The 24,377-nt window shown below is 37.1% G+C and overlaps 4 protein-coding genes and 2 long non-coding RNA genes across 11 annotated transcripts; 3 read left to right on the forward strand and 3 right to left on the reverse strand.

Annotated features, from left to right (window-relative positions):
- Positions 1-751: 751 nt before the first annotated feature.
- On the reverse strand, positions 752-3,736 carry LOC122527274 (zinc finger protein 345-like). Its single transcript, XM_043651291.1, has 3 exons — positions 3,601-3,736; positions 2,791-3,135; positions 752-2,723 (listed from the first exon to the last, which is right to left on the reverse strand). Exons 2-3 carry the CDS (start codon positions 3,091-3,093, stop codon positions 771-773), a joined length of 2,256 nt encoding a protein of 751 aa, XP_043507226.1. The 5' UTR covers positions 3,094-3,135; positions 3,601-3,736; the 3' UTR covers positions 752-770.
- Positions 3,647-5,201, forward strand: LOC122527282. Its single transcript, XR_006306317.1, has 2 exons — positions 3,647-3,777; positions 3,871-5,201. It is a non-coding gene; the product is annotated as an uncharacterized LOC122527282 (long non-coding RNA).
- A 470-nt stretch (positions 5,202-5,671) lies between these two features.
- LOC122527277 (methionine aminopeptidase 1) lies at positions 5,672-8,100 on the forward strand. 2 transcript variants are annotated; one of them, XR_006306316.1, is made up of 7 exons: positions 5,672-5,888; positions 6,201-6,252; positions 6,371-6,609; positions 6,806-7,028; positions 7,104-7,379; positions 7,452-7,741; positions 7,834-8,100. XR_006306316.1 is itself a non-coding variant. In XM_043651298.1 (6 exons), the coding sequence occupies exons 1-6, from the start codon at positions 5,778-5,780 to the stop codon at positions 7,682-7,684; spliced, it is 1,134 nt and encodes a 377-aa protein (XP_043507233.1). In that variant the 5' UTR covers positions 5,672-5,777; the 3' UTR covers positions 7,685-8,100. The 2 variants fall into 2 exon arrangements, 1 of the variants encoding a protein (XP_043507233.1); XM_043651298.1 differs by having other exon boundaries at positions 7,452-8,100.
- Positions 7,830-14,430, reverse strand: LOC122527275 (putative uncharacterized protein DDB_G0271606). 4 transcript variants are annotated; one of them, XM_043651292.1, is made up of 6 exons: positions 13,700-14,430; positions 13,113-13,564; positions 10,779-10,993; positions 10,341-10,681; positions 9,691-10,179; positions 7,830-9,500 (listed from the first exon to the last, which is right to left on the reverse strand). In XM_043651292.1, the coding sequence occupies exons 2-6, from the start codon at positions 13,116-13,118 to the stop codon at positions 8,482-8,484; spliced, it is 2,070 nt and encodes a 689-aa protein (XP_043507227.1). In that variant the 5' UTR covers positions 13,119-13,564; positions 13,700-14,430; the 3' UTR covers positions 7,830-8,481. The 4 variants fall into 4 exon arrangements, with proteins under 4 accessions (XP_043507227.1, XP_043507228.1, XP_043507230.1 ...); XM_043651293.1 differs by lacking the exon at positions 13,700-14,430 and having other exon boundaries at positions 13,113-13,202; positions 13,331-13,485; XM_043651295.1 differs by lacking the exon at positions 13,700-14,430 and having other exon boundaries at positions 7,830-8,964; positions 8,995-9,500; positions 13,113-13,400.
- On the forward strand, positions 13,496-15,958 carry LOC122527284. Its single transcript, XR_006306318.1, has 2 exons — positions 13,496-13,587; positions 13,687-15,958. It is a non-coding gene; the product is annotated as an uncharacterized LOC122527284 (long non-coding RNA).
- LOC122527276 lies at positions 15,743-23,352 on the reverse strand. Of its 2 annotated transcripts, none has more exons than XM_043651296.1 (7): positions 23,211-23,352; positions 22,771-23,032; positions 20,005-20,724; positions 18,388-18,658; positions 18,114-18,215; positions 16,213-16,996; positions 15,743-15,843 (listed from the first exon to the last, which is right to left on the reverse strand). In XM_043651296.1, the coding sequence occupies exons 2-6, from the start codon at positions 22,774-22,776 to the stop codon at positions 16,236-16,238; spliced, it is 1,860 nt and encodes a 619-aa protein (XP_043507231.1). In that variant the 5' UTR covers positions 22,777-23,032; positions 23,211-23,352; the 3' UTR covers positions 15,743-15,843; positions 16,213-16,235. The 2 variants fall into 2 exon arrangements, with proteins under 2 accessions (XP_043507231.1, XP_043507232.1); XM_043651297.1 differs by having other exon boundaries at positions 22,771-22,976; positions 23,211-23,263.
- Positions 23,353-24,377: the final 1,025 nt, after the last annotated feature.

The following is a 24,377-nucleotide window of genomic DNA, read 5'->3' on the forward strand; positions in this document are numbered from 1 at the left end:
TTCAAAGATTCTGAGTTGAAATGATAAAAAAAATATAAACTAAATACATTTAGTATTTAGATAATAATACATTAATTTAGAACCGTTCAAAATAATTCTTAAATCCGTATATTTAATAAAATGTTGTATATTACGTAAAATGTATTACATATAATTTTGTTTAAATATATATTTAATTATTAAAACTTGGGCAACTTATGTTAAAAATATAACAATTATTTAATTCATTAAAAATATAACAATTTTTTATTCATGTTTTCATGTTAAAAATAAAATTTTAAATTGCAAAATGATATGAAACTTATTAATTTGCTTTGACAAAAAATTTGTTTATTTCTATGTTTAATATGATTTTGGAACACTTTATAAATAAATAAATATGTTTAATTCGTATAATTATACTATTTTTATAGTATTATTTATGAACACTAAACTATATTAAAAAAATGTACACGACTATATAAAAAATATCCACAATGACTGCTATTTAAATGAAATAAATTTTTGTGCAATAAAGCATTAGTTCACAGAATTTAAATATATGAGTATTTAAGTAATTTTTTTTGTAAAAAAGCTGCTTATATATTTACACAAGAATGTGATTTCTACACTAATATTACATTATTTACTTTATGAATCATAATGTATTCTATAGGTATTTAGTAGTCTGTACATATACAAATATATATGTATGCTGTATACTTGTAGATATACATACATATTTATTATAAAGCAAAATCATCATTTTTTCAAGTAATAAGTCTTATTTATTAAAACATTTGTCCTATCACAGCAAGTGATCGTACTGCAGATTGCACATTATTTACATGAATATGATGAGCAACTGTGTGATGATGGTCATCTACAACCATTTCTCCATACTGAGCTCGACAACGTTTCTGATGTGCAAACAAGCTACCACTGTGACTGTAAGCAGCTCCACACGTTTTACATACATATGGTTTTTCTCCAGAATGAGTATAAGTATGTTCTTTTAATGTACTTAGTCTTTTAAATGCTTTACCACATGTTTTACACAAATAATTTGCCTCTCCAGTATGTCGAGTTAAATGTCGTCTAAAAGCTGAACTCACAGCAAATGCTGCACTGCATACATGACAAACAAATGGTTTATCACCTGTATGAATCCTAATATGATTTGCTAAACTGGTTGTAGTAGTAAATCCACTATTGCAAGTTTTACACACATGTGGTTTAATACCAGTATGAGTTCTCATGTGATAAGTTAGAGAAGAATTACTTGGATACACTTTACTACAAATGTGACATAAGTATTCTCGTGGAACTTTTTCTTTTGGTTTATGTGTCCTCTGGTGAAGAACAAGGCGAGCTTGACTAGCACATACCTTCCCACAGATTTCACAAGTAACTGGTTCAGCTTTTGGTTTATGCATCGATACATGACGTCTAAGACCTTTTTTTGTTGCCATGATTTTATCACAATGTTGACATTTATATTCACCAGATTCATCTTCATCACTTTCTTCTTTTTTAACATTTTCGTTCTCTTGTAAAGTGTTTTGTGTAGTACTCGGGAAAGGGTCATCATCAGAATCAAAAAATTTATTATCATCTACTAAATTGTCTAACAAGCCATGACCATGTTTTTCTGCATGTTTTTTCAATGTATCAGGCCTAAAAAACCATTTTTTACATACAGTACAGGAATATTTTTTATCTCCATGTACAAGAGTATGTCTTTTCAGATTTTTTAAAGAAGAACAATACTGACTACAAATTTCACATTTGTACAACTCAGGTGCATTTTCAAAATCATAAACTTCATTCACAGTACCACTTTCATCATCAGTATCATTTTCAAATTTCATTTCTTTTTTCGGTTCCTTATTATCCTTTTGTTCATCCGTACTGATTTGTTTAATCATATTATTTACTTTTTCTGTGTGAGATTTTAAATGACGTACAAGATTTTGGGGTTTAGAAAAGCATGCATGACACAATTGACACGCAAGAGGTTTTGATTCATGTATTTTTTTGTGATTTTCCATGTTTTCCAATCTGTAAAACATTTTTGAACAAACATTGCATTTGTGTTTTTTTTCATGAACAAGAGAATGTTTTTTTAAACCTCTTTGTGTGTTGTAACATTTTCCGCATACTTTACATTTGAATTTTAATTCTCTAGAATCTTGATCATCATTGCTTGAATCATAATAATTACTATGAGCTTCATCTTCACTATAAGTTTTATTAGGCACTGATTTGACTTTCCTAGTAGAAGTACGTTTCTGTAAAATTTCTTCTTCCTCTTTGACATTATCATCTAACATATTTTCATCAAATAATTCCTCCTCTTGTCTTTTATCATCTTCTTCTGGATTTTGGTTGATATCTTGATTTTCTTCTGGCTTGTTTTCCATATCAATAGTTTCAGGAATATCATTGTTACTCTCTTGTATCAGGGATGTTTCATGTATATTATTCTCAGAGACACAAGATTCCTTTTCAATTTCTTTAGATCCTTCAAATCCAATAGAACAAATAAAAAGTTTTTCATTTTGCATATCAATATGACTGGTACTTAAATTAGATTCATCTCTACAATATGAATCACTAGTTTGTATATTGTATTCTTGAGAATTTGATGGTACATGCATTTCTTCTTTGACAAAATAATTTTGATCAATTTGTTTTTTTGATAATAATGTTCTTATCTCTGATTCAGTTTGTGTATATGTGTCCTAAAATATTTAAGAAATAAAGTTACTGTATCATATATAACAAATTAATACATTATGTTATATTTACCACAATAGTAACTTTAGATGGTTTATTATAATACATTCTTAATTTTGCATCAGAATGTTGACATTGTTGTCTAAATTCATGAGCAACACTTGCTTTATAAATACAAATGTCACAAATCAATGATGGTAATCCATCTTGTTCATGAATTTCAATCGATCCGCAAACTTGTATCTTTTGTGAAAGGCCAGAAAAGTCATTTACTTCTTGATCCGTACAAAAAATAGGAGACAAATTAGTACCCTCTGTAAGACAAATTCTGCATATTCTGTCCATATTAAGCGGCAAATCAAAATATTCTGTCATTATTCGATGAAAGTAAAAAGCAATTTATCTGCAATATACTTCCTGTAAAGAATTCATATGAAAATTATACAATGATCTCAATACAATTTTCTTTTTTTTTTCTTTCTTTTTGAAATATTTGTTTTCATTTTGTTCATTATTTTATTTTATATTGTCGTTTAATCGAAAAAAAATTACATTTTATAACAAACATTGGGTTTTTATAAAATTTGAACTTAAGCATACATAGTATTTATTTCAAAATTTTATTTGATATATAGACAACAATATCGTACTTAATATGTTGCCAATAATGAAGAATGAAAATTCATTGTAAAATAACAAGTATTCGAAAACATTGTGACAAAGTACATGTTGAGACGCGTCAGTACACTCAATAACGTGTACATAACGAAAAATTGGAGTGTGCATACAAGATGAAAACATTTTATTTGAAAAATACTAATTTCTTTTTAAAGGAAATGAAAAAAAAAGAAGTTTAATATACAAAAATGAGAGGTTCTCAACCTTCGGATCTTTTGTGCACCGTGAAAACATGCCACGATGTTGAGACAATGCTTTTAGCAGTGATGCCCAGATGAATACATTGAGGCTTGTTTGAGAAACCTCTATCACCTGGAGATACGCTGCACGATTCTCAAGAAATTGTTACTGCAGGCTAAAGAGTCACGCGTGTTGCTGTTGGTTGTATATTGTTCTTTTCAGCGTTGCTATTTCGAAGAAAAATCCGACACTTCTCTATTTTTTTGTTCAATGGCTTCCTTATATATTTATAAGAAACGTACTACGAAAGTTGAGAGCAATCTGAAACGAACGCACAAAATGAGAAGTCTAGAGACTTAGTGGATTGTTGGAGGATGGGTCAATACAAAGAAAGGCTATACATACATAGACGTATACTTAGATAATTGGCAGTACTTATTTCACGTAATAGGAGGCAACTGTGCAATATGAAGTTAAATTTATTTTTTAGTGAACTGTATAATGAAAATCTGTTGAAAAACGTTGTACTTAATCTATATTTGTGAAATAATTCGAATACTTTGTATATTAATAACATTAACGCTTTTATACTAAACTTGTATGTTAGAAATTGAATATTAGTTCGTTAGATCATTATTTCTATATAAAGTAGCCACAATTACGTGTTATTAGGAAGATAAATTTTGAATAATAAATTTTGGTTTAATTTTCATTAAACTGACATCAGTTTGTTCTAAATTCGAGGATTATTTTAATTATTTTAATTTTCTATTTTTATATTAAATGACCAATCGAGATGAACAGTCTATAACCAATAGGTTGACCTGAAAAATTTTAGGAATATCATAATTATAAAATTTTATGAGTCCGCTTATTATGTAGTAGGTGATTCGTAAATTTGATCGTTCTGGAGTTTTTTCATTTACTGATCTGTCAAAAAATATGAATATTAAATCAAGAGATACACGCATCTATTCTAATTCTTAGTTAATGATTTCGTCATTGACTTACAACACAGAACGGATCTGATGTTGAATTTATGTTTCAAGTTCTAAAATAATGATTTGAAAAAAAAAACAGTCGTTTTTATATTTTCTGTGATTTATTACGATGGATATAGAAATTATATTCAACTCAATCGTCGAAACCGACAAAATCAGTGACTATGAAAAATCTTGCATTGTGTAACTAAAGTAGTCGCAACATTGTACTATAGTAATACTATAGTAATACCATATATGTAATTATTGCACTAACGATAGACTATGACTTGTACAAAAAGTTATAATGTTTGTTCTTCAAATTACATGCATGCAATTATGAACATATTACAAAAAAGCATATTTGTACATATTTGTAGAAATTTAAAGAGAGTAGCACATCTTTCACATTCTAATGCGATTACTAACTGTTTAATTGTGCAGAAATAAAATTAGCTTTTTGTACTGATCGCAAATAAGAAATAATATATAACATATGAAGAAAAATGTTATATGTAAAATAGTTTGTAAATGAATTCAGCATAACGGAAGTTCATTTCCTATGTTCATCGCATTGATACAGTGGGATGTGCAACAATCGGTAATGACTAATACTACTTGATGAAATAAAGAATCGTATCTAAACTAATGTACAATTTTTAACTATCCACGAATAATTTTTTTTGGCAAATTTCAAGTAATAGTATTTGAGAAATTAAACATTATGTGGGCGAGTACTTCGATCTATCAAGTAGAATTTGTAAATTCTTATTCATGGATTTCTTGGGATATGAGAAGAAAGCTGAGCGTCTAATTTGGAAAATACAATTATGAAAGTTCACGAATTAATTTATTTAATTAGCCTTTTTTTGCAAATAAAAATTCTGAAATGCCAGCGCCACGTAGTAGTGAAAAAGTAGAACTAATCGCTATTACTGTTCTTGTCGCACACTGTCGTTCTCTTTGCCCGCGAAGGTGCTGCCACCTATGCACTTGTCATAGAAGTAACGCTAAAAAATATGATAATACCACAGACGAGGTATATGAAGTCTATTCATATACTTCGTCGGTGACCTAGTCAATGGTTGCGTCATCCGTGACGAATTAACGGGCAAATCTGTCGGTAAAACAGTACAGGGACGTCTCGAATTACTTCTTCCCGTTTGTGCCTCGTTCATTGAGTCACGTCACACGGAAATTCCGAAAAAAATTTCAGCGAAAATGGCACTCGCTTTTGGTATGTGTGAGACCCCGGGATGTAAAACTATAGCCAGTCTTCAGTGTCCAACTTGTTTAAAACTTGGGATACAGGGCTCTTATTTCTGCACTCAGGTAAGTTCCTCCCTGTGTATTTGAAGGTTAGTTCGAGGGATAAATACATATATTAAATATTATGTTCACATCCTGTGGCATTGGTTAATGATAATTTAAACATTAAGTTCCGATTGTACATGTTTAATTTTTGGAATAGCCACGGTATAACCATTCTTACCGTGTATGTATTGTTAATGTAAATTTTACATGTGTCTGTGTACTCGTATGGCCAACGTATAAATATTACATTATAATAGTTGACATTGAAAGAAAGAGAAAATATTTATTTCACGCGCAGGTTTATACCTGATAATTTACATTTCATTTCAGGATTGTTTCAAGCGAAGTTGGAAAACACACAAAGTCATTCATCAGTTAGCAAGTGAGTTTAGCAATTAATGATTATGTAAAAAAAGTATTTGCATTAATGGAAGAAAGAAATGTATCACTGTAATAAAAAATTTAATCAAATTTATATATATAAATATCACTTTTATTAGAGGGAACAGGTGGCGATAAATCATCTAATGAGTACAATCCATGGCCTTTCTATCATTACACTGGCAAATTACGCCCTCACAAGAGGGAATCTCGTCGAGAAGTACCCGAACATATCAAACGTCCAGATTATGCTACACACCCAACTGGATTGTCTGTGAGCGAGCAGTCAATGCGAGGTTCTGCGCAAATAAAAATTCTTGACGACGAAGAAATCGAAGGGATGCGAGTGGCTTGTAAGGTATAACAATTACGGAAAGTATCAAGAAATTTCTTTAACACATTGACCGACGACCACTCCAATCGGAGTGATGCTGTTCCAGCGACGCGTTAATTCTTTGCTACTCGCAGAAATTTGTTTTTTTGTTAATTGTGTGTTCACGCGTATCTTTTTTTTTTAACGAAGAAGAAAACATAAATGAAAATTACTCCCATAGCTTGGGCGAGAAGTTTTGGACGAGGCTGCACGCACCTGTGATGTAGGTGTTACTACAGCAGAGATAGATAGGGCAGTTCATGAGGCTTGTATTGAAAGAGACTGCTATCCATCTCCGCTGAATTATTATCAATTTCCAGCTAGTTGTTGCACTTCTGTTAACGAAGTGATTTGTCACGGTATTCCTGATACCAGACCACTCCAAGATGGAGATATTTGCAATGGTACTGAAATACTTAAATGTAGATTTAATATAAGCACAAAAAAAAAAAAATTATTATAATCCTTGTTTCTTGCAGTTGACGTAACTGTGTATCATAATGGCTTTCACGGTGACTTAAACGAAACATTTCTAGTCGGTAATGTGAAACCCGAAGTAAAGAAATTAGTCGAAGTTACACATGAGTGTTTATCGAAAGCTATAGATATCGTACGACCTGGCGAAAAATATAGGGAAATTGGGAATATTATACAGAAACATGCACAAGCTCATGGATTCAGTGTAGTACGGAGTTATTGCGGTCATGGAATTCATCGTTTATTCCATACCGCGCCAAGCGTACCTCATTATGCTAGTAAATATCTTTACTCGTAGTCGTTACGTTAGATCGATTGTTTCAGCTTAACTTGCTTTTGTTTCTTTATAGAAAACAAGGCTGTGGGCGTCATGAAACCAGGACACTGTTTCACTATAGAACCAATGATATCTCAAGGCACATGGAGAGACGAGATGTGGCCTGATACTTGGACAGCAGTTACCGCGGATGGCCAGTGGTCGGCACAGTTCGAACACACGCTGCTTGTTACCGAAACTGGTTGCGACATTCTCACGAAACGACTTACAAATGATGGGAAACCATGGTTCATGGATCGATCATAGTAGTACTTGTCGCCGTAAATTGTCGTCAGTTTATGTCATTTCAAATTTTGTGAATACGTAAGCATTATACTGCTTTAATTATCTTTGATTTCATTCGGTCCATGCGAGGTTTGTTTTGTTTTTCAAGATTGGATTCCCCTTTCTTATAGGTAACTAACTCCAGTCATGTATTTCTTCTAAGGTATTTTTTACTGTACGCCCGTTTTCTTATTTAATTTTGTAAAAACGAGGAGACAAAAGCGAAAACGACCCTTGGAGAAAATAGAATCTCTCCCTAGACTTTTGTTTATAACCAAAATAATTCCTGTACCATATGGATAGATTACCTCAATGATACATATGTACATACATATAAATGTATAATTCAGATTGGTGATGCGCAATGACTGAAATAAAAGATTGATTCTGTAAATCAATGGCAATATCTTTTGTCCATCATTTTACAATCAAGTGCGAGTACATTGACAAACTCACCTAACAATAAATAATAATAAATAAATTACTATTCTCCGTGTGACTGTTTCCAATGTATCATCGACGAACATTTGATAAAAATTCTAATTATAATCTCAGATGGTAATCTCAAGAAAAAAAAAAAAAAAAAAAAAGAAAGACATTTCGTCGGCGTACTTTGCAAAAACAGCGTAAAATTTCCCGCTTTAGAGAAATTCCCCTATGCGTTGCCTACAGTTACACAGAAATCCCCGTAAAAATAAAGCTGACCGGTAAATAGGACTGTAATAAATAATAGCGTCCAACGATATATGTATATACACGAGATATTTCATAAGAAAAATTTATACTCCAGTCTTGGAACTCAAACGCGATCCAAATTCAACGTTCGATCGATCGTAAGACGTTCTTCCGTCGAACGATGCGTTTGCCTGCGAATTTCCAGCATCCGCTTCGTCGTTCTCATACTCGTACTCGACCTCCGTATTTTCCTTCGGCTCTTCGCTCTGTATCTCGGTGTTGTAATCGTTTTCATCAGGCACCATAATTCTCAATGGCCGTTTGTTGCTGTATGCATTTTGCCTTTGACGTTGCTGTTGCTGTCTATCGTACTCTTTCTGCCGTTCCTCGTACTGTTGTAACTGTTGTTCGTGCTGCTGCTGTCGTTGCTTCTGTCGATTCTGGTAATACTTCTCATCGTAACGACTTTGATCGTCGTTGATTTGTTCGTTTGTTTTATACTCTTCGTTTTTGTGATTAGGAGGCATAGTTTCGTCGTTATGTATATTCTCCTGTTGTTGTTGTTGTTGTTGTTGTTGTTGTTGTTGTTGTTGTTGTTGTTGCTGCTGCTGCTGCTGCTGCTGCTGCTGCTGTTGCTTTCGCAATTGTCCGATCAATTGACTGTTAACATTTCCAGCAGCTGCCAGAGCTGCCAATTTCTCTGCAGCCTCTCGATTAGGCAGCGTCGTGTAGAATTGCGTGGATATCCCATCGTTATTCGCCACTTTGTTGAAATACGTCGTCTGGTCCTTTTGATTGCTGCTTTCCTCCTCGTATTCGATGTTATTTTCCAACTGTTCGTTTCCATCGGCGATGTACGCGAGATCCTCGTTCTGTTGCAGGTCAGGGTTCTCTTCTTCTTCGTTTGCCGAAGTCTCCGATCCCACGTTGTAATTCGTATTGACTCTTCCCGCGACGTAATCCTGGTTGAGCAACACCTGTTGTTGCTGTTGCTCTTTGTTATCTTGCTCGTCGTAATTGAACGATTGCATCTGGGGCTGCGAGAAACCAGTCACGCCGGTAGGCTGGAAGAGTTGACCAAGTTGCTGTTGTAGTATGTGCTGTTGAAGTTGTGGCTGTTGACCTGGAATAAAGATCGTTTATCACATTGGTTGAACGACATTGTTTGGCCGTATCGATGTTCCATATTGATAAAAGATAACGCGTGAAGATTTCTTTACTAAAAAGTGATACACTTTGCCCAACGTACTCTAATCTAGTTTATCATGATACATGTTAGTCTATAAAAACAATTGGAAAGAAGAGAATCTCACCGGTTTGATACTGCTCTGGCATTTTTTGCGGGAAGCTGTTCAGAAGATCGTAGAGTTGCGTCGCTGAAAGGGGAGGACCAGCCGGAGCTGGATGACCAACGTGCAGATCAGGAATCTGTTGATTGATGATGTAGGGAGTTTGGCCAGCTGTGCCGGGGAAACCAACGTGAAGAGAACTGTGAAGATTCGTTTGCATGGGTAAGTTTGGCTGGCCGAGTTGAATGTTCGTCCCGATAAGGCCTATATTCGACGCCGGATGATTGTTCAAGAAAACGTCGTTCGTTTGCAAGTCGGGATTCACTAGCGTCGACAGTGTCGCGTATTCCGGGGGCAGGAACGTTGGTAGAATGGTCTGATACTCCTTCTGACTGATGTCGTTGCCCTCGGTCACTTCGTATTGATGTTGCAACGGCGTTGGACTGGTCACGGTCTTCTGCGGTGCTAGACTCGTACCGATGGTCGCGAGATTGAAATTTGGTAGCAGGGAACCTACATAAAGAAGAACATAAAACGAAAGAGAAGAAACGATAGAATGGAAGAATATAATCTAGAACAGATATAGAAGAATTTAATGCTGGAAACTACTAAATGATTATACTACTGGAGCCCAGGAGTATAATCTACCGGATCTAGAAATACTTCGAACCAACCGTGTAGATTAAATTTATAAGCAGCATCGCTGGCCTGCTGACGTTGAATCTCATCCGTATTCGCTTCGTTGTTGAAAGGTTTGTCCATGGGACTGAGATTCGGCGCAGGGATGGTGTGAATCGGACCTTTGTCGTCGTCGACGCCGCCCCTGTGCGTCGGCGATAAAACAGCGGCTTCCGGCCTGTACTCCGGACTATATTCCGGCATCTTGTTCACCGAATGGAATTCCTTGACCGGCGGACGCTGCGGGAGGACCGCGTGATTGCTCAAAGAGGCTCTTATCGGGATCTGATTCTTCCAAATGGCAGGAGGCATGTTGAACATCGGTGGCCGACGAATTCTTAAACGAAAGAAACAAAAATCAATGGAGGGGCGGAAAAAAAAAGTCGAAAGTTCGACGAAAGGCGAGAAACCTCGACGAAATGTCTTCCATTTACCTGTAATTCGGTGGTTTCTGGAGCACTCGTTTCGCCGGGAAGTTCCCGTTCATGTGCATCGCATTCCCCACGGAGATCCTATGGGCGATCGGCCATGGTTTCTTGAACATCAGCTTAGGAGGCTGCGGAGGTGGTAACGGGGGTCTTCTGATCTTGTACCTGGCTTCGACGAGACAGGCACACGCGACCAACAACCAGCACAACCAACTCGTCGCCTGAAAATTTGGTTCATAATTGGGTGTGTCTGTTACTTGAAACGGAGATTGACAATTGATCGGTTGTTTATCAAGGTAATTGAATCTCCTCTTGTATATTCATTATCCTTTTTCTAAGAAACTTTTCGTTAAAGAAGCTCAAGCTCTTGCGCTGGAATGACGTCGAGAATTTTTTCTCCCGAAATTGCAATATTTTCGCGAAACAGATCATAAATTTATTCAATAATTTCTCAATAATTCCCATCCCCAGTGATATCGTATCGACGAGTTCAAAAGGAAAGCGACGAATTATTGTATACGATTCGGTCGCTCGTTATGGTCCGCAAACGGTTGCCAGCGCAAGTGATTAATATACATATATACGTACATACATATTATAATGATCGACGGTCGGAGAAGCGAACACACCGAAACCGGAAACCGCCAGACCTGTCTTACGGTATTCGCGTATCAATGCGTGCGCTTAGTTTCGTTCTTCGCGGTTATGGTCGCGTGTAAAGTCAATGCGCGCGTTGTAAGCCAGTGGTCCTCAAACCTTCTTGAATAAAACATAACGCGATTTCTCCGGTTTTTTTTTTTTTTTTTTTTTTTTTTTGTGGATCAACAGATAAAACCCGTTACGTAACCCAGTCATACACCGGAGATCTCTATGATTATTGACTTAAATTATAAATTATAACTCAATACAAACTGTTGTTGTTCATACAACGATTAATTGATCCTGTGATATCTAAATTTATTACAGAGAGAAAGAGAAATCAGTTACGACTTCGTAATAAAGCTGGATTGTTAATTCCGTTCCGAGTAGAACCATTTTTGTATTCAAGGCCATTCGCAACCTGTTACGTTGCTGAACGGTCGTGACCGTGACAATGGTGTTCAGCGTGTCGTTAACCGATCGTGTGTGTATGTGTATATATATATATATATATATATATATAGTTTGAGAAACGCTGGCATCGGCAATGAAACCGAAGAGAGAAGTGCCGCGAGTTGTTAGCGGTCAAAGTGGGACGATGTGCTACATCGACGTAGAAAAAGCGAGGGTAGCAAGAAGCTAAGAGAGGAGCGGTGCTCGAGAAGGGAATAGTCGAGCGTGGAAGTAACGATCCGACTCCGATCGATTAGAAACCGAGGATCGTGGATGCAACTTGTTGCATCGGCGACGATTACGCTTCGTTTTCGCTCGATGCCCGCGATTTCATTTCTCGGGTGCACGAAAGGCTCCGATAATGAGTGAAGATTCGCCGTGAAAAGTCGAACGCTCGTTCTTGTTTTTTGCTCGTAACAATTCGTAACATAATAATAAACGCTTACTTAATAAAAAAAAAAAAAAAAAAAACGGTATAAGAGAGAGTTTGATACAATGTATTGTTTTTCGTTATATAATTATATATACGTGCGAATTATATCCTTTCTTACAATTAGGCGAAGAAGATTTCTCGAGAACGAGGGAACAAATGTATAGCTATTTCACGTTGTAACGATAATGATCATGATATCGGCCGAGTATTCTGTTTTTGTCATATAACGGTTACTAGTTTCTACATTGGGTGGACACAGACCTATTAACTTGATTTTTCAATCGTAACTATATATGTACCTGTATATTCGTCCGTCATAGTACAATAAGGAGAATACCGTGGCATAACTAATGCTCGTGATATTAGCCAAATTGTATGCCAACGTACGGAAACGGTTCTAGTTAATTTAGCAACTTTGTACGAGGCGAAATTCTTGAAATTAAAATTACACGGTGGAAGATGTTTCATCAATATACATAAAAATTATTACAAAAACCAATAGAAAAGTTGCGGACAAGTTGGACATTAAAATTATTTGATTATTTATTTTATACTTGATAATTTCTCGAAGTTCGAACCAGTGAAAGAAATATAATTTATAATTTAATTTTAAGAAAAATTTTAAACAATCGTAAATTTGCAGATCTTCCATCAAGTCGAAGAAGGTGCAAATCAATCAAACCGAAGGAAGCTACACAATTTCCATCGAATTCTGCGAATGATAATAAATTTTATTATTATTACTCAAGAACAAAGTACTTGACAAAACGTCCACAAGCAACAATGACCGTGCTGAAAACTTGAGATCTTCTTACCTTCATCGTTTAGCTTTCCAAGCGACGAGTTTCCTCGACGAAGAAATTATAATTGTCCGATTTATCACCTGTGATAACTTGTCGTTTTCACTGGAAGGAAAAGAAAAAAAAAAAAGAGAAAAAAGACGGGAAGCAACGAAAGAAAAGATACGAAACAAGGAGAGGAAAATATGCCGGAAGTTACGATCACAAATAATCGAACACGAGTTGACACGTACGTACGATGATTGGACGTTGAGGAAGCACTGCGTGTTCTGCACGCAATTAGGTCATTGTCCTTCATTTATACTCGCAACCGGCGAACGTATCATCGAAGGCCGAAACGTTGTGCCTCCTACCTTGCTCCGATGGATAACAGCTGCTTCGAAATGCGGAACATAATCGGGAAAAGTCATGGGTTCTACGGAAATCCACGGGAATTCTCAATTTCACGTTTGTTTGTCCGACGATACCTGCAAGTGCAACGCGGTATCACGTAAGTGAATATCTTTTAATCTCTTAATTATTCTCGTAATATCTTTTTCAACTGTTGGCGTGTTACGATCTTTTGATGGTTTATTTTTTTACGTTGTAGAAACGATACACACTTTGACGCAGTTGGTCATCGTTGGTTTCTCTATAAACTATCGCTAACGTCTGATCGACTTGAATTCTTCAAAATTTTCTTCAGTCAAATAACTCATGTATCAGCTGCTTCTTCGAAATTCCGTATTTTTAATACAGACGTCTTGCCCGTCTTACATTCCTTTCTCCCGATGTTTCTTCCGATGTGAAGAACTGAAAGAACTCATGTGCAGTGAATATCTCTCAGAAACGGTACTTCGGACCGAGCCTTGGACTTTAAGACACCGAGCGCGTAATCTTCAAGTCTTCAGCTTTGCAAGTTCAGTCAACGTCAAGTAGAAATCTACAAACTGATGTTTACGAATAATTAAAATTGTGTGTGTTCGTCTTGATTGTAAAGAGCGTGGTATATATTTTGGTATACCTGTTGAACGAAGGAGGAATTCGACGACAGGAAAGTCGATTTGCGAGTGTATCAAGGACCCTTTACGAGTCGACAGATGGACAGAACGATCGAAGACCGGTTAAACACCGTTTCTCTCCATATCCTGCTACTGGATTCCCGCGCGAAGATACACCTGTGTGCGTGGATACGCGCGGGGGGCCAACGTGTGTGATCCAGTGACCCACTATGTTCATCGGCGCTGCTACGTGAGTTTATGACTAAAATTATGCGACCGTGCCATTCAATCTTTCTCACCGGAGCAAATGGTAACTTTCGCATTCCTTCGCCGATTTCTGTCTTTTCTCTCGTGACGTCGCGCGACAACGAATTGGATTTCAGTCCATCAGATCTTTAAAGTGCCTTTGCTACGTCGATATTTGTTTTCCAACACCTCGTCTCTCTATATCCGTTTTTAAAGCCACGAGAGTGTAATATCAACGTGCGTTTAGATTTATTATTAAAAAAACGAAGAATTAAAAATTATGTCACGCAGCTTTATATAAGCGTTCGGCACGATTGAAATTAGAAACGTAAGAGGCATCGACCTTTTTCAGTCGTTTCTCCGGTCGTTCGACAAATTCTTTTACAGTAACTTTCAGCAGAAAGTATTTGGAAAGAACGGGTGCCATTCGGGATTGAAGGTTCATTGCACTCGATGGGAAGCTTGATGAAAGGAGATCGAGGCTGGATGTTGCCACATGTTTTATTTTATGAATATCGTTCGTTGTTCTTCACGGTCGTCGTTATAAATTAATGTGAGAACGAGGTAAACTTCTCTTTGAATTTTCCACCCGTCTCGTATCTGTTAATCATATAAATAGATATTTATAACTTGCGAATGAAATTCGAGATAGAAAATTAAAATGATATTAATTTATTAAACTATTCGACGATAACAAACGATAGCAACAAGCGATAACAACGGAGAAGATTTATTCAAACTCGTGAAAATAAAAAAAGACGATTCTCTAAACGATTTGAAAACTGTATATACACTGTGAAAGACTAATTGAAACAAAGTTAGGTCGTTGAAAATATTACGATACTTATAATTACGAGTTCTAACGAGCATCAGAAGAAAGAGAGGAAGGAATAAAATAGTAAATCGCATTATGGCCTCCTTCGCTGCATAAAAATCGACATTAGCATTCCTCGAGCTAGCATTTGCATGATAAAGCGTTGTACACTTTCATGCAACACGCACGTCGTCTTCAATCGTCACGATTAATGAACCAACGCTCTGTCATACATCTTCGTCAACGAAACTAGATAAAAATTAATATTAATATTTATTGTCGCGAGAAACGAAGATCGTACAGCTCGTCACCGACTCAACTACAAAATGTCCTCCAACTTGACTCGTGCCGGTAACTATTCAACATTTATTATTACCTTACTACGCATGCCGTATCTTTTTTTCTTTCCAGAACAAAGAATTTCGAGATTCGGAATTGAATCCGTGGAATTTCTTGATTTCCTTTCATAACGAGGCGAAACGGACACGCTCACACATACACGCGAATATACATATGGATAAATTGTTCCTAACTAACACTTCCATCGTGTACAGAGATGCCTTTCTTTCAGTCTTTGCGCAAAATTCTGTACGAATTTTGCATGTCAATGTTACACACACCAACATTATTTCCCTTAGACTCACTATAGTTCTGGATCTGAAATGCGTGGAATATGTTCTGAATCCATTCACGTACGAGTAGATTACTGTAACACAAAATATTGGAAGAACGTGAGACAGATGTTAAAGTAAATCTGAGTAAAAGGAGAGTACATTTAACTGTAAAAGCAAAGGGGGAGACGCGACAGAATTATTTGGAACGGAAAAGGATATCAGAGATGTTTAAAGATAAATGTAGACGAGCCAGGGAAAATTCGAACGACAAAATAGACGATATTTTTGTCGCATTATACAATCTAGAACTATGAAAACTGAACAATATACGGACGATTCAAAAATAACAGAACCAATAATATCGACGTACCCCCTGGTTTGAATAACTTTAGAATTTTCTAAATTCGTCATCTATGATTAATAAAAATTATTCGAACAAAAATGTGATTCCAATTACCAACCTGAGTCGAACTTATCTCCAGATTTAGCCTTGTTGCAGTCTCATACGTTGCGCGATCTCGCTCACGGATCTCCTTTTTTGCGAGCTGCTTCTCCTTCGGTACAAGCCGTGAAAATTGAAATTGGCGTACGGCAACTGGAACGCACCCTGATTCTGCCAATACGGCGACGAGTACGAATTCAACAGCGGTATTTTCAACGGTCCTTGCAACGGATAAGAATACGGCAGCAGCGGGAAATTCTGAATGTGCGGTTGCGACTTGGGCAACTCCGCGGATATTTTGATTGATTCAATCTTAGGATCAGTGTCGATCGATACGCTCGAGTACACGGACAGGTCGTTGCTGTTCGCATCTCCGTTGAACTCCGAGTTCCCTTTATCTGGAAGAGAGTATTGAATGTGTATCGGCGGGTACTCGACGCTCTGTTGAACAGAGAGTGGACTGTGATGGTTGAACGGTGAAGCAAGAGGCGGATAGATTTGATAGTCATGTTGTTCTTTGACGTGATCGTTCGACGAATGTTGTTGAATCGAAACGTCGTAGCTGGATGGCAATTGGTGATTTGGTTTCACATTGTAATCGTCTTGATTTGAATTTTGATAGCTGTGCGTGTTTCCTGTCACCGTGTTTTCGACATCCTTGCCGAGTAGTCCCGGCGGTGGACCGTAGTAATTGCCCTCCGAGTGCGTCACGGCGGGTTTTCGGATGTCCAAGTCCACGGTGTGGTGATCGTGATTGTCTGGTTTCGTTGGTTTCACGATCAGAAGGCCCGCTTGGTCATCGACTGTAAACGTGACGTCTGTCAACAGTCGTGTCTAAACGATGATCTTTCGTCTCACGAAGTCATTTGGTTGTTCTAAACCAAGTTCGTGAAACGAATTGATTCGTTTAATGTTTTAATATCTTGCCAATCGTATTTACAACGTGAATGTATCAATAATAACGTCTGTACAACTTTTTCAATTCGTAATACTTCTATTATTTTTTGATTATTGATTTGATCAACTGATTGAATTAGCAATCAATTAACAAAACAGTATATATCATCTCAGTTGATCCAATCTGTGTACAATTTATATATTTGAAGAATTAAAAGTGTAAGCTAAGAGAGGGTCAGCACTGTCTGAAAATGTAGGCAGAACAGAAACTTGTGGAAAGTCATTGTAATGTTTCAAGGTTAATACATCCTGACTAATGCAAATTAATAAATCTATCTTAGGATCGTTCCTGAAAGGAACGATGATCTCGTTGAGAGAAAGTGAAGTGGCTCACCCATTGAACAGGTGTTGAAAAAGCGAAAGTGGATGAACTTTGAATTTTCAAGATCACCGAGGAAAGAGAGGGAGATAGAATCATTCTCACGGAAAATGAATAATTGCAGACGTAGTCAGAGAGACAATGATCGTTGAGACGTCGAGTGCGTGAAAAAAAATACGACAGTGATACGAGCGAGAGGAAAATTCGCAGGAATGAAGTTCAAAACACCGAATGCAACGAGTTCAAGATGCCATTACGAGAGTTCTTTCGCGAGCCATCTCTCTTCTTCACTCGCGCTTCATACGCGGAGGAAAGTTCCGGAGATTAGGATCTTGTTTGAAAGCGAGGATCGCTCTTACTTTCTTTATTTCAAAACGCGTAACTCTACGTCCTCTTCGACACTCTACGCCTCTCGCCGAATACTTTTACGAGAACATACTTATCTACCTGTATCCACGAGCGTATCGTACGTTCGAATCAAGGATGTAAGTGCATTTCGCGTTAATGATTTAATGGCTGTTACATGCGTGGAATTTCCTTTTTTCACGGTGGAAATTCTAAAGAAACAAAAAGGTATTAAAATCGGTGCTCCGGCGTTGATGCAACGGTGTAACGTGATCGTTATTTACATCGAAAATTCTCACCGTCCGAGGATGATTCGTAATTCGTGTTTCCTTGATAGCCGTCGTGGGACTCGCCATATTCCTCGATGCTGGGCGGTGGTCCCTCGTAGACGTCCTCGTGACCTGTTTTGTTTCATTGTTCCGTTTAATTTCCAGATATTTCGAAGGATTTTCAATGATCATTATCGAAATTAATCGAGCGACGTAACTGTTAACAAAATTATCGAGCAGAAAACGGAGCGATCAACGCGCGCGTTGAGCGACCCAAGTTTAAAAAAATTGGAAAACGACTCACCAACTTGCGGATGATGATCGTACAAGTATCCAGGATGCGGTGGCTGCGCGTAAGGATGCGCGGCGTTCTTGACGATATTAGTACCCAATGCTGTGATAGCATCCCCGGTTTTAGTAATAAGTTTGGTCTTGGACGCGATAAGGTAAGCGCCTCCTTTCAGTAGCTGACCTTTCAAAGCAATCACACCGCCAGTTATGGCTTTTACCGCTTGCATTAACGTGCTAATGATCGCCTTTTTGAAGTCCCACACGTCGAACGCCTTATCGCTGTACTATCATAGAAAAATTCCATTAACAAGGCACGTGTTGCGCAAATTAGTCGAGATGCGATTTAATCTTTTACTTTATTGAGTATTATATGTTGCACGATACAGCTGAGATTATTATAAGAAAGCCTCTACACTAATACGTATATATAGAAAAAAAAAAGAAAAAACAATATGCACTACGCTAACGTGAACTACTCGTTGCTTTTCACACAGCTGACGTTCCGCGTTCTAGTTAATGCGTAAAAGCGCCCATGAGAATTTTGGAATTTTTGAATTACAATTCAACAATTTCTTTGTCGTTGCTCCTGCGTTGCAAATCGAATTCGATCATGACAGGTTTGAATGGTCGGTGATGACATATTACGGTCGACCTGTTTCACTCGACGTGGATCACTCGAGCATCGTAATTTCACGATGGAAATAGTAAATTTCTATCCGGCTGCACATTCGCGAACCGATTAATGTGATAAATTCATAAAACGATTTTGTGCTCGTTTGGGAAAAGTTTGTTCTACTATCGAACAGATGAGAGAGAAAAAAATTCCTCCTGATGAATTTCCATTCTATCCATCTAATTTCGTTCAACGACATGTTTGACGTTATTTTTACTTCCATCGTGAGATTCTTCTTTGAAATATTATACGATTAACTAAGGAGCGTGCGAAGACAAGAACCAGTTAAAGATTTCCCTCCTTAATTGCAGTCTGTACGACCCACATAATGATTCTCTTTCGTGCAGTTAATATCGATATAATATCGTTTGTACTAATAGTTTCTACATTTGTTATCCTATTCCAATCCTAATTCTAATTACTCTAGCGAGTGTTTGATTATAGTTCACGGGTTCGTTTAAAAATGCTCAACAAAACTTCACGCGTCCCGGTCTTCGAAATTTCTTTCTCTTTCCCTTTTATTTATTATTTCTTTCTCTCTCTTTCTTTTAATATAAAAATTTACATAAAATCAAAACACAAACGAACTTTCTACACAGATGAATTCACTTTCACCTGCGACGCGAATTACATATACACCACAAAGGCAGAAGCCTTCATAATCTTGTCTCCAAGTACCAGTATTCCTGACATCCGTTCGTTTCAGCATGCACATACATGAACTTCCGCCAGCAGGTATATTCATTTCAGGAATTTTCTTTTTTTTTTTTTTTCATTAAGAAGCGTTTCCTCGAAAAGATATATCCTTTCTCGTTTCCAAAAAAGACGTAACGCCGATACGACTCTAATCCGTGCGAACGTAACGAAATTAATCGATTAATATATATATATATCTCAATCGAAGCCCGCTCGTTCTAACTGTAACGTTCAAATCTCTGCGAATCTCTACATAGTTACCGAGTAAACTTGTCCATATTCCGGCTTTGGTTTATCGTGTTCGCCCGAGTTCGAGCTTGATGAACTTGTCTGGGCACTCGACTGGGCACTCGACTCGGCACTCGTCTGGGAACTCTGCGCCGAGACCGACGAGGATCCTTTCGATGCGCTGCCGGAAGCGCTCACCAGCCCGTTGATTATCCCTTTGGCCAAGCCACCGATCAAACTGCCGGATCCTTTGAGAATCGCTCCGGAATCGGATCCAGACGGCTGTGGGTGTCCTTCGTATTCCCCGTACGATTCAGGCGGATACTCTGCCGGCGGATATCCGTCGTCTGGCGGCGACTCGTACCCATCGTGATTGTACACCTGGCGCTTCGATCCCGATCGTTTTATCCTGTCCTGCATGGACGCGATGTATTTCTGGTTTGCCAGCAGCTCGATCATCGCTCGATTACCGCCGACTCGATCTACGATGTCCCTCTGTAGGTTCTCTGGCAGGAGCCGATAGATCTCGAAGATTTGTTGGTCGCTGAGTTTCTCAATCCTGTGATCCTTGGCCGAATTCTCGAGCAACTGCCACTGTTCGTCGGTTGTCCCTTGGTCTGTCGGCGTTCTTCGATAAGGAGCCAGGCGCTCGAGTTGCGCCAGTGCACGTGCTCGTAACGCTCGCTCGCTCGAGTCTGTGCTCTCCGACAGAACCGCGACGATCGAGCAGCCGAGTGCGAGCAGTGACAACAACTGAAATTTATTGAAACATATATGTAGCTTACGTCATATTTTTAGTTTTGATCTCTACTCGATATCAACGGCTAATTGCTGGAGAAATCATTTCAACGTGTTTGAAGGGTATCATTGGATCAATGATACCCTTCAAACACGTGATGTCAAAATGGTGTAATGTGTCAGTAAATTTATAAATCAGTGAAGCATGCAACGTTAGAACGTGAATGTAACAAGTAGAGCGATTCTTGGTGAAAGTCACGCGAGACACACGACTTTGGAAGATGTCCATGTGTGTGATCGTCGCGATCCTGACAGAATTGCTAGTTTCACAGGCTGTGCCGAAGACACTGACGACGAGTGACGACCGAAAAGATGAGAAACTTTGATAAAATATCAATCCTCGATGTCTGTTTTTTGAATAGGAATAGTTCTTCACGCTTTATGAACTTTCACTATTGTACCCTTCGTGACAATTTTCATAGCAACCATTTTTTTCGATATCTTACGCTCTGATAGAAGTTCGATGATTTTTCAGGAATTTCTCTTCCCGATTAAAAAAAAAAAATCCCAATTTATAAGAATCATTTCATTCAGTTAAAAATAGCCGACATTCCATTTATGCGCGTATCTGTAACGTAATCGTGCCAAAGTGATAAGTATAGGGAGAAACCGCGAGATTCTATTGTTTCCGTATTTTAGATTAACCACTCGAAGGGAACGTGAATTTTCTCGGTCGGACGAAAGTGATCAGTGCGTCCTTGCACTTGATGGTGTCAACGTTCGACCCAGTTACCATGCGCTCCTCCTCGCATTACAGCCGATGCGATTTCTAAAAAGTGTCCAAAAGAATCAATCCATCATAGACACGCCACGTCAATCCTTTCGAAAGAAAGGTGCCCGTATGATCGAAGAATCTGCATATCACGGAAATTACTTCCTGTTATACCGGATCGCTCGAGATTAATACCTCGTTGCGGCGTCGTTTTGTCGTCCACTCCAACTTTCTTTGCACTCTGCCGCGTACGATGGACCCATTCGAATCGCGTTTCATTTCATCTCGTAATCGGTGCTAACTTTCACGATACTTTTGTCACTTTTATTACCACAATAATAAGCACGTAAGGAATTTTTTTTTCTTTTTCTTCTTTTACGTCTGTTTCTTAAACTGTAGAGCCAAAAAGAAAGTTAGTAATGTATTTGAAAAACATTAAAAGAAAGTTAGTGATGTATTTAAAAAAACAGAAAAGTAATTTGGAAAGCAAACACCGAGCGAAATACTTTCGACGAGAACATTCGAAAAATAGGAAAACTCGGAAGACTTGCGTTAAAAAGGATAATTTTAATTCAAACGAACAAAACGACAGAGACGGAACTTCTCACGAGTAAACAACTGCTTGATAGTGACAATGATCGTTATGTTTCTTTGCACTTTTATCTTTTAAACACCGCGAAATTCAAAGTGTGCAAATAAAGTGCAATTTTCCCCATTGTTGTGTGTATATCTTGGGAAGAACGTCTGTGTCCATGAGAGATTATGAGCAAACACTCTTTACTTTCACCGTTTTAACCGCAACGATTCCATTTTTAATCGTGGATAGGAACTGAACTGTAAAGGGATCATCTCATAGATCGACCTTATTAATGGAATTATAGATTAAAATGACTTTGATCTTATCAAGAGGAAGTCTTAGGAATTTTGAAACATGATTTACAATAGAAGCCCATTTATCTGAACTCGTTGAAGCATAAACAGTTTATAAAACTTTTTTATAGATTCTTTTCATTTCTTATAATCTTTTGTTCATTATTTAAGTAACTGGATTCAACTGACAAAAATTCATTTAATTACTATATATTGACTGAATTTTTAAAGTAATAAAAGCAATTAATTCAGCTAGATATGAATCATAGACCGAAATTTCAAAGGTCCCCTTTTTGACCATAATCGTGTCATTCCGTTAATTGAGACCGAAGAAGAAAGTACAAGACTCTGACAGGAAAATTAGCACTTCACACATAAACCAAAGAAAATTCGGTACACAATGATCTTGAAACGCGTACCTTCATCGTTGACTTTCACGGTAGATCGGTAAAAGGATCACGGCACTCTCACTGAACTCACTGGCCATCGCCATCGAGTATTTCCTCTCTTTATACCGACTCCCACCTTTTTAGCTTTTACAAGAGAATGTTGTCCACCTCGTGAATACCTTTTCCTCAAAATTTGGTAGCGATCCTTTTGCCCTTTCGTATGTAAAAAGTGAGATCTGTATTTGGACGTCAGATTGTCATTCCATTTCTTCTCATTGATGCATCGATGATACTAGAATATTAAACAATTTTCAGATATATTCTAAACAGTTGTCTTTGAAAAATTAAAACATCGTTTAATTTTATTTAAATCTGTTTTGTAGATATTATTAATTATTAACTATTCTACGGGATGTATAAAAATAGAAATATATTGAATCATAGAACGAATTATTAATTGTTTTATATACCATTCTATTTAAAACTGTTCTTCTCTGCCTGTGTCTTATCATGTCTTCCTTCAATTTGACGTGCACTTTGGAAATTTGCCAATCATGTCGATGACTTACTTTCTTTCGTTATACCCAGACAATGATGATGACCGTGACGAAAATTTATATTTTGTATACTGTATTATGTTAAAATACAAGTAGTAAGGTACAGTTGTATACTGTATTATGTTAAAATACAATTCCACAAGCGTAACAGAAAAGCTTAACCCGGGATTACCCACGTGAGGGTCTAGTCGCCGGGATGTACCTGCGCTAGACCACCAGGTAGGTAATCCTGGGTTAAAGAGGAGGAAGAAGCGAACCTTCCTTTTCTTATTCATGTTCCTCAGTCGAAGCACGCTAATGAAAGCGATTTCAGTGAAATGCAGGTACGTCCCTTGGAATAATAAATAGTCGGTTTTGCACGATTTTCATCAGACTTAATGGTTTTCATATTTTCCTCGTTTTCTACTCATTGTACATGAACAACATAATTGACAACCCGAGTAATGACAGTCGTTATTAAGTCGTTAGGCTTATTGATATGTATTCGACTGGAAACTCGACAATGTTGTTGTTCGTGTCTTGATAAAACAATAGATAGTGGATAAAAGATGAAATTTAAATCAAATTACTTTACAATTAGATTTACAAAGTATCTAGAAATTAAAGTGATAAAATTAGATAAGAAAATTTTCAATCAATGTGATAACATTTATAGAAAAAAGTCTATTAATATAATACAGTATGAAAAGTATTTCTAGTCTAGTATATCTATATCAAGTTGAACTCCGAACTGAATACACCGAATAGAAAGCAAGTAAATCGGCGGAATTCTATCATTATTTGTATCCGGTTACACATATGAATATGATTCTTACATTCTTACGTAGTCGAAGCACGAAAGTCATCTAATTTGTGACAGGATGATTGTATCGGTCGATTATAACTTATTGTAATTTTCTTTTTCTTTAATTTCACGAATGATGCTATAATAATTATTTCTATGTTACATTTATGTATATACAGATTTCTAAGAAACGAGGTTTTCTGAAATGAGAGAAATCGTTATACGATGACACAGCGATATATAGTAAGTAAAGACGAAATGGAATAAAATGGAATAGAAATAAAATAGAAAAATAG

This window comes from Frieseomelitta varia, unplaced genomic scaffold (assembly GCF_011392965.1).
Source record: "Frieseomelitta varia isolate USP_RPSP 00005682 unplaced genomic scaffold, Fvar_1.2 scaffold_214, whole genome shotgun sequence".
In the NCBI taxonomy this organism is placed as follows: domain Eukaryota; kingdom Metazoa; phylum Arthropoda; class Insecta; order Hymenoptera; family Apidae; genus Frieseomelitta; species Frieseomelitta varia.